This window comes from Haliaeetus leucocephalus, unplaced genomic scaffold, assembly GCF_000737465.1.
Source record: "Haliaeetus leucocephalus isolate CR32 unplaced genomic scaffold, Haliaeetus_leucocephalus-4.0 Scaffold195, whole genome shotgun sequence".
In the NCBI taxonomy this organism is placed as follows: domain Eukaryota; kingdom Metazoa; phylum Chordata; class Aves; order Accipitriformes; family Accipitridae; genus Haliaeetus; species Haliaeetus leucocephalus.
In genome coordinates, this window is record NW_010972631.1 from 982,482 (window position 1) to 992,366 (window position 9,885).

Sequence of the window (9,885 nt, forward strand, 5' to 3'; positions counted from 1 at the left end):
AATTTCTGTCTCCGTGCTGTATTGACTAGGGCTACAAAAGAATTATTGTTAAGTTGTTGTTGCAGGTTGGTTTATATATACTTGTACTTCAGTTGTGTGCATGTGAATTGGAAATCTGAGTTTTGACTGCAGTCACAGATCTTGTTTCTTGTTTTGTTAGCACTATTGAAACAAATTGCCACTTGTTCAAATATCCTTTTCATGTTTCCAGGATAAACTGGGCATGGAATGTTTCTCTCAGTTAAAAGTTCTCAGCAAGCCACTTAACATCTTGGAGCTAAGATTGGCCTTTGGAGAAAATAGATGGCAGGAAAAAATGTGCTGTCTGAAAATTGCTGCCACTGGATGGAAGATGAAGAAAGCCTTGCTGCAAGCTGATGGCCTGATAATTAGAGCCAATCATTTAGAAGATGTTAGTCTGGGTAGGTAACACTTTTGAAGAGCCTAACAGGATGATTTCTGCCACCTCCATTCTTTTTGTATACAAATGTTCACTGGCAAGAATTGTAGTACATGCATTTATGTGCCTCTAACACTCTGTCAAACAGGTCAGCTAAAGATTTTTTTGAAAGCTGTCCATTCACAACTGAGAGCAGAAGGAGTTACATATAGTTATTCAGAAGAAAGGTTTACTGAAGATACCATCTCCAACCAGTTAGACCCTGCCTTGTTAAACCAGCTCTGCAGTCGGGTTCAGCTGTGGCCTGCAATGGAATACATAAGCATGCTATGGCAGTACAAACTGACAGCAGATTATGTGGCCAAGGCTTGTCCAAGAAGGTAAGAAGAAGGTTGAAGAAAGAAATCCTGTATTCCTTTCATGAGATTCAGAATCCCTAGCTAAAAGTTGTAACTTTGGTGCTTTACATCTGTATGTAAATCTCTGTGTGTGTACATATATATATATAGCTGTGTGTTTATATGTATGTGGTGCACACATATGCTTACATAATATTTATGTATGTAAATGCATACGCACTCCTTGTCTGCATGCAGAATTGCACTTGGGCAGCTATAAAAAGTATCAGCAAAGGAGTATTTTAGTGCTATATTGAGGAAGTAGTTTTCTTATTTTCTAACTTACTTTATTGATGCAAATACAGGAATGCTGATGTCCAAGCCCCTTGGAGTAAACACATTACACTCCAGAAATTCTTTGTTAATGGTAGAATAGTTTATAGGTGGAGAAAAACTAAAACCTTTTATGTAGTAAATGGCACATAGTATTTTCATTTTGGAAATACATAGTATTTGCCTTTTAATGAAATAGAAGAGTCCTTCATATTAGGAATTAACATAAAGATGTTTATTGCCATGTTGCTGGGGGCTACTGCAGAAAGACCTGGTGATGGAGAAAGTACACTAGCATGCATGCTTCCTTTTGTGTAAACTACACACATTTACTCGTAGTTTAAATTAACATTATTAATTTATGAAGTGTTAGTGTTGTTTTAAGGGGCCAATTGTATTTATTTTTTGACTGGTTTACCATTCCTTAAAAGAGAGGTCTTCATTATGGATTTCAGTGAAAATAATTTTTTGTGCAGTGAGACTCCTAGAATCACTGATTCATTCTTGAATTCAGCAAAGTTCTGATTTTCACAAGAACTATAAAGCTGGAAGACAGTTTCTCTCCAAATGTTTTGTATGTTTTGCAGAAGATGTAGATTAATGTTACAGAAGATTCCACTTCTTCCCCGTTTTGTTGTATTTAGATTCTGCCAACTTGGAAAGATGCAAGTGTTTTGAGTATTATTTGAGTGCTTGTTCTTCTCCAGTGTTTAAAATGCTGTCATTTTAACGTTTCAGGGAGTCTTCATTATTGTGACTTTGCCTGCCATTCTCAATTTCTTTTACTATCCAAATGATTTATTTCATGTGCCCTGCTTAAGCATTACTTAAGTTCTATTTCTTTTACCTGCTACAGGGAGAACTGCAGTCAAGAACTAAGCGTATGTTCAGATCTAGTTCAGCTTATAGCTTTTTCCCTGAAGTTGACACCAGCTGCTCCTCACCAGCTATCTGGACTGTGGCACTTGTTACACCTTAATGAAGTAAGAACAAGTTGTACTTTAATTAGTCTTGCAGAAGAGTCAACAGACTCTTCAAAATAGGTATATCTAAGATTTTTGACATGCAGTTTTTCTGCCTGTGCCTGACAATAATTGTTCCTTCTTTTAATAAGAAAGGTTATTAACTGCAAGCCTGCAAAAAATGTAATTAAAATGCAACATTAAAACATATATAAAACACAACAAAATCTTAAATAACATCGTTCTATATGATCTAGTTTGGTACTATTGTTCCATTCACCCATCTCTGATCTAATGAAGAAGGGAAATTGATTCAGTGGCAAGTGCCAGCCTGGTTGTACCTATATATTCAAAGTAATTTTATGCTGAAGAATAAATACTTTCCTCTGTTTCCGTGCCTCTAAATTTTTTTTAGGTCTGTGTTGCAAATCAGATAGACTGAGACAGTTATTTGATGTGTTTTCTGTAGAGCATTTAATGTCAGAAATTCTGATCAGTTAATATTTAGCTATGATAAAAGCTGAGTAAACAGCAAGTTCACTTTAAATGCTTCAGAGCAGAATATTGGATAGCTTTATTTGTTTCATGGCTATGCAACCTCATGTATCTAACAAAAGGTTGGACAGTTGTAGACTAGAGGCTGTATTCTACAAACTTGCCCTGTAAACACACTGCATATTCCACAGACAGAAGGAGGCAGTGCAGACCTCAAGAAGCGTACTCTTTTTGTTGAGAAGAGATGCAAGCAAATGCTATGTGAATTTGAAAAGATCTTTAGGAATATATTGTACTATCCTTACTGAAAAAGTGTCATACTCTTCCTTTTGTGTGTGTGTATGTGGACTTGATTCTCTTCTGCTCTCTCTAAATTATTCTCAGCTCTAGGTTTTTCTCTCTCCTTAGATATCCCCTGAAGAAATGTCTATTCTGTCCTCTCAACTCGTTAATGCTGCATTAGCATCCTTTTGGAGCAGTACTTTCACCACAGATCCAGACTACTGGTTGACTTGGAGGCCGCTACCTGCAACAGAGGAAAAGAACTTTGCTAAATCCCATATGAACTGTTCTGTGAAGGTTTGTCTCTTCTGACCTAATCAAACAACTAGGTTGAATACTCTTTTATTAAATAATTCAACAGCTTTCTAAAGCAATACTGTAAATTCTAGCATAGTCAGTACAAGTTGCATCTGAACAATCTAACTCTTAATCTCTTAATTTAGGGCCCAGGTATTTTGACCCGAGCCGTTTTCTCAAAGTGCTTCTTTGAAATTCTAACTAGCAGCAGCAAGACAAGCCAGTGGGATGTGAGTGGGCTTCCCGTTCTGTCATCATCCCATGTGACACTGGGAGAATGGATGGAGAGGGCACAGCAGCTTCATGAAGTCAGCACAGCACTATGGACCAACCTGGCTGTCTCTTCAATAGCAGATTTTAGGTATTAAGACCTCTTTTACACATATATGTTATTGAGATAAGGCATGTTACAGAAGTTTGCATACCACATGTAAACTTTTTTCCTTTGCCTCCAGATACACAGATGCTAGACTACAAGGAATAATGCTAGGCAGACAACTCTCTGCCCTGGCAGATCTGGTTCCAATGGATCTTCAAGAAAAATTTTTGGCGTGCTGTGAGAAGCTCTACCTCAAGGATCCTGTTGCATATGAGTACCTTTTCAAGATACTTAGAAGCATCACTGATCAAGAGTTACTTCCTAAAGAATTCCTGTTTCTCCTGCTCACTTGCTTGCAGCAGTTCTTTGGGGAAGGGCTTAAGGAGTTACCAGAGACAGCTTGGCGAGGAAGCCTCTGGGTGAATATTGGTTTGGTGCAGATCCAGGTGTGGCTTCCGCAGACCAGGTTTGATCCAGCTGTTAAAAGAGAATACAAGCTCAAGTATGCAGAAGAAGAGGTGAGTGTGAAGCTGAGTTGCCTTTTACCTCTGTAATGTATGAAATTAATGCAAAGGAGTTTGGCTTAGGTGTTCTCGGGCAAATCTTTGGTCATGATTTTTAAACTATACAGTTAGAACTTATTTTAATGTCCAAGAAGATGATGTACCTGCTTGGTTACCAAAACCAGAACCTCAGAGAATGGTTTATTCTTCCCTTTGTAGTTACACCAGCTGGAGTGTGAATGGAGAACAAATGATTTTTCATCCCAGCTGCATACAGGAAAAAGCATTAAAGATGAAGCAATCAGCAACTATATCCATCCCCATCTCAGGTAACATCTCAGGCACTTAACTCTTCTCTTTTAGACTGGAAATTTAATCTTTGGATGCTCAGGCTCCAAAGCTTTTCTCCACAGCTTTATAATTTTTGTGTTCTTTTGTAGAAACAAGGGTTGCTGATTTGAAAGTATCAATTTGCATGTTGAGGTGTTAAAGAAAAATACAGAAGCTGTTTTGTTTACTTGCACTGACTAAGGAATTGTCTGTACACACTTTGTACTGCTGTAAATACAACAATTAAAGCAGTGGCCTTCATATCTTGATAAAATTGAAGCTATGCCCAGAAGTGAAAAGAAAGCCATGCATCTAAATTATGGTAGTTTCATTAAAATGTGACAGTTATCAACAAATTGAAATGAGATGGAACGTGTGTCTGTCATTGTAACTCTTCAAGGCCTCACTAGATCCCAGTGCTATTTTGCAGAGGTTTTGGACTGCAAAAAAACCAGACTGGGTAGAAATCTCCAGATGTGTATTTTAGCAACAATCTTTGCACAGGGTGCTGTGGATGAAGTAAATATCTTACCACATAGAGTATGCTGTTGACATTCAGAATCTGTAGGCATTTTTTTGTTGTTGGGTTTTGTGTTGTTTTGGGTTTTTTATCTGAGGAACTTAAGGAGGAAATTTTAAGTGAACAGAGATTTCTCCTTTATGCAGGTTTCCAGGTGTTCCTTGTGCATGGAGGTAAAAACTGGGTGGTATTCATTATTTTCCACTATTAATGGAAGTTTTTGATTTCATGATTATACACACAGAGGATCCGATAGTTCTAGGCTATTGCTTAAAGAGAACAATAGTCATTGAAAGCAAATTCTGAATGGCTGAGTTTTACCAATTGCTACCAGTAATACTACTTTTTTCTTAATGCTCACAGAGCTGTCAGGTCGCAAGCAAAAAAGTAATTGAAGTTTGTTGAAGTGGAGGGCGGAGAAGTACATAGGCATGCTATACAGGTGTCACTTCTTGTTTTTTTCCTTATTTGCCATTTCACACAAACTAGCAGAATATTTCTGATTAATCTTTTTCTATATCTAACTGTTATGTTATATATATCTAAACATGTTTATATGTCTAAACTGGTCAATGTTATTTATTAACAGACTGTTGCATGAAAGAATGCAAAGGTTGAAGGAGCAAATAAGCAGTCTTTCCAGAAAAAAGGCCTTCAGGCCTCCAGCTCCACCCTATGATTGCTTATATCAGGAGGCTCACCAGTACATCAACAGCATAGCACAGGTTTCTTCAGTCCAAGATCTTTTAGCCCGCCTTCTGCAATTCCTCCGTGGGGAAAGACCTAAATCACTCCAGGCAATACAAAACCTGTTAAATGAAGAAGCATCTTGGCAACAATCACACCATCAGTTTAGAAAACACCTGGCAGAGGAGTATGCTGTATTCCCTGATGCCATCATTCCACTGCAAGCTGCCATCTTACAGTTGCAACACGGCATGCGATTAGTGACCTCTGAAGTTTATACAGTGCTCAAAAGTTTTGTGCGTACAGCTGATCTGACCAACCTCCTCACTTCTTTGTTGACATTTCCTTCTGTTGGCCATGCCTTTCCCACTTACTTGGCTCGTGCAGAAATTTTATGCTCAGTGAATTCAGTTGAGGTCCTTCATGGACTTAAGAAGTTTTCTCTGAAGCACTCTGAAGTAGAATCTGAGGGAGTAGAGCAGCCTTGCCCAACTCTGGAACAGCTCTTAGTGAATGCTTTGTTACATCTTCGATGCCATGTACTATCCAGAGGAGAGATGGACAAGAAATCTTTGCAGCTTTTTAGACATCTGTGTCAGGTAGGAGCTGAATGCCAGCAGCCAGGATTCTTGCACTAAACTACCTTGTCCCCATACAAGAAAGACATGGATTTGTTAAAGCAGGTCTAGAGGAGGGCCACAAAAATTATCAGAGGGCTGTAACACCTCTCCTGTGAAGAAAGCATGATGGAGTTGGGGTTGTTCAGCCTGGAGAAGAGAAGGCTCTGGGGAAACCCTACTGTGGCTTTTCAATGTATTAAAGGGGGCTTAAAAGAAGGGCGGAAAGAGACTTTTTAACCATGGCTTGTAGCGATAGGACAAGACACAACAGTTTTAAACTGAAAGAGGGTAGATTTAGATTGGACATAAAGAAGAAATTGTTCACTGTGAGGGTGGTGAGACACTGGAACAGGTTGCCCAGAGAAGCTGTGGATGCCCCATCCCTGAAAGTGTTCAAGGCCAGCCTGGATGGGGCTTTGAGTAACCTGGTCTATTGGAAGGTGTCCCTGCCCATGGCAGCGGGGTGGACTAAATGATCTTTGGCGATCGCTTCCAATCCAAGCCATTCTATGATTCTACCTTGATAATTGTCAGTATAATGTTCTTAAACTTTTCTCTTTTTTTTTTCCCATTGAATTGATAAAAGATAATTTTAACATAATCTAAAATACTGGATTAACTTGTTTGGATTTGTTAAAGCATAAAATTATAGCCTGTGATGGTTACCAAAGATTTTATTTATTAAAAAAACCCAACAAAACCCAAAACCACACCAAAAAAAAAAAACCAACCCAAAAGACTTTGTAGAGGGTTTCTTTATAAAATGATTAAGAAACAAGACTAGAACTTGGCCAAGCACTCTGTTGCATACTGTTTTCTGTGCTTTTTCCTCATTGGTTTTTTGAGAGGGCAATTTACAAATCTTCCTTCAAGTTAGATGGCTTTGATATATACTGCTGTAGACTGTAGAGGAGGAAAGAGCCAAACGAGATAGATGCTGCCCCTTTGATGAAATATGAGGTGATTTTAAACATGAACTTGTGCAAAAGTATGCTGCTTTGTGTTTCCTTAGGCAATTATAAATGAATGGGATGAACAGGAGCGCCGTGCCCAAGAGCAGGAGGCAATGCAACGCAGTCTGTACAGATACAGAAGTAAAAGTCATGGCAAAGAAAGGAGTGAGGAAGAGGAAGAAGAAGAATTTAGGAGGACATTTCCCCTTCATGAAAAGGTAGCAACTGTCTTGAAACACAAAAATTATGTCTGAAGTAGCTCCTGAAAAGGTGTGCTATAAGTAAATTGAGATGAGGAATGAAGCAGTTTTTCCATCAGCCAAAAGAAAAATGTGCAGTAGATTTTGATAGAAAGGTGTTAAGTACTGTGTTTTTAGTTTATTTTCTCTTCTGCTTGTAGAAAGTTTTTGGAATTAACTTCTGGACTTGAACTGTACCGTGGTTCAGCTGAATAATTCCAAGTTAGTGAATGACGATGTCATTAGTTATTTGTTGTAAACTTCATGAATTTGATTCATTTAGCAAGTAAGGTCTGCTGAGGTTTAATTACCTCTGAAGAAGCCTATTCTCCTTGATTAAATAAAGCTGTGAGATGTTTTTCAAATTTAACTGGCTTGCATTACTGAACAATTTTTGAAGTGTGTCTTCACCCATCAATGTTGTGCAGTACAGCAATGCACAAGACAATTATGTGCGTCATTGTGTTGTTGGGATGTAATAGTTCAGAACTTCAAGTGACCAAACAGCATTGAGGTGGTTTATCAGTAGATACAACTGCTGCTGCTTTTTCTGAAAGAGGTTTATTTAGCAGCAGCTCAGGGCTTACTGTACTGCACTCTTGCCTGCAGTAGTTATGCCCTTAATTGTTTTATTCACCTGTGTTCTGTTTCAGACAGACATCTGAGCTGGTGAGGAAGGCAGTGTATATAGTGCCAGCTCCAAATCATTAGCAATGCCAAAAAGTGCAAAAAGGGAGGTGGGGAGAGGAGGCATTAAAGGAAGAAATGATAACTGACCTTTGATTATCATGTAATTTGCAGGACTTTGAAGATATCACAGCTCAGCCAAGCCTAGAAGAAAAAATGGAAACTAAAGATCTGTTGGAAGACCAGCTGGAAGTTGATAGACCCCTTTTGTCCAAGAGCTCTATGCAAACAGTAATAATGGTTCATCAAGAGTTGTGCTTAAACTTTGCTCGATCCCTGTGGTATCAACAGAGTCAGCCTTCTCATCAAGCCAAACATTATTTCAGTACATTTATTTCCTGTTACCAGACTGGTGCATGTCTGCTGTCACAATTCTATCCTTTAATTGGTAAGATTGCTAGCAATACTTCAGATGTGCAGGTTTAGCTTTGCAATTATTTGTTTCAAATTAATCGGATTGCAGGTCATGATACGACCTATTATGGGGAAAATGCACAAAACCAGTTTTTTTTTCCCAAAGAATTTGTCCCATGTTCAGAATTGCCTTGGAATGCTTTGATTTTTTTTTTTTAATGGATTATTTTATTTGTATTCAATTTGTTAATATACAAGACCAACGCGGTTTAAGAATAAACTGAGTCTACTCCATATTCTGAAACATTGCTCACTTGCATCTGCATAATCCTGTGGAAGATGATGCACTTGCAGAAATTTCCCAGGCATAAAATTGGCAATTAAGTTTTAATGGAGCTTCTATAATTTTTTACAAAGTGATTGATTATATTTACCCTGAATTTTGGCATGCTTGGTGTGAAAAATTGTCATAACAATGTGCAAGACCTCAGGATAACATTTTCATGACTTCTCACAGCAGAGCTATATTTCAGTTCTAATCTAATAAATGTATATGTGTGCAGTTAAGCAGGTAATGCAACAGGACTGCAGTTTCTGCAGTAACTTTTTTTTGTGTTCATACATGAGGTGTAAAATATGTGAATAATTTTTTTTGTGTATGTGTGTTGGATTACTTTTTCAGAGTGTCGTGGTTTAACCCCAGCAAGCAACTAAGCACCACACAGCCGCTCACTCACTTCCCCCCCACCCAGTGGGATGGGGGAGAGAATCGGGGCGGGGGGGAGTAAAACTCATGGATTGAGATAAGAACAGTTTAATAGAAGATAAGGGAAGAAGCTAATAATGATAATAATAACAATATTAAAATGACAATAATAATAAAAGGATTGGAATATACAAACCAAGCAATGCACAATGCAATTGCTCACCACCCGCCAACCAACGCCCAGTTAATCCCCGAACAGCGATCCCCCCCAGCCCCACTCCCCACCCAGTTTATATACTGGGCATGATGTCACATGGTATGGAATACCCCTTTGGCCACTTTGGGTCAGCTGCCCTGGCTGTGTCCCTTCCCAACTTCTTGTGCCCCTCCAGCCTTCTTGCCGGCTGGGCATGGGAAGCTGAAAAATCCTTGACTTAGTCTAAACACTACTTAGCAACAACTGAAACCATCAGTATGTTATCAACATTCTTCTCATACTGAACCCAACACATAGCACTGTACCAGCTACTAGGAAGGCAATTAACTCTATCCCAGCCGAAACCAGGGCAAGAGTCTTGCTACTAATTTTGTAGTAAATACCTCCTTGATGTGAATTTATGCACAGAGGAACTGTGGTCTTCTGACAGGATTGTAGCTTACCTTTAGATACCAATTTTTATTTTTATACAAAAACTTGATAAAATATAGGATGTAAACTTTAAGTATGTCTCTTCTCTTCCCTACTCTCATCTCATTGCTTATGTGTGTCACATTCTTATATCCTTGTAATACATAACATGCTAAGGCTTGGGATACAGGAAAAAAAAAAGAGGGGGGGGGGGGGGGAATTTTTTTTTTTC

General features: G+C 38.6%; 1 protein-coding gene across 6 annotated transcripts in view; it reads left to right on the forward strand.

The window, feature by feature from the left end:
• Positions 1 to 9,885, forward strand: part of MDN1 (MDN1, midasin homolog (yeast)) — a 104,279-nt gene that overhangs the window by 60,723 nt on the left and 33,671 nt on the right. For all 6 annotated transcript variants that reach the window (XR_774228.1, XR_774229.1, XR_774230.1 and 3 more), the window contains 10 exons: positions 212 to 422; positions 549 to 780; positions 1,928 to 2,054; positions 2,937 to 3,107; positions 3,254 to 3,468; positions 3,563 to 3,944; positions 4,149 to 4,258; positions 5,369 to 6,065; positions 7,099 to 7,257; positions 8,080 to 8,353. Coding sequence is in view for 3 of the 6 variants with exons in the window: in XM_010565680.1 (XP_010563982.1) it covers positions 212 to 422; positions 549 to 780; positions 1,928 to 2,054; positions 2,937 to 3,107; positions 3,254 to 3,468; positions 3,563 to 3,944; positions 4,149 to 4,258; positions 5,369 to 6,065; positions 7,099 to 7,257; positions 8,080 to 8,353 (2,578 nt within the window). In the remaining 3 variants the exon portion in view is untranslated. The remainder of the gene's footprint in view (positions 1 to 211; positions 423 to 548; positions 781 to 1,927; positions 2,055 to 2,936; positions 3,108 to 3,253; positions 3,469 to 3,562; positions 3,945 to 4,148; positions 4,259 to 5,368; positions 6,066 to 7,098; positions 7,258 to 8,079; positions 8,354 to 9,885) is intronic.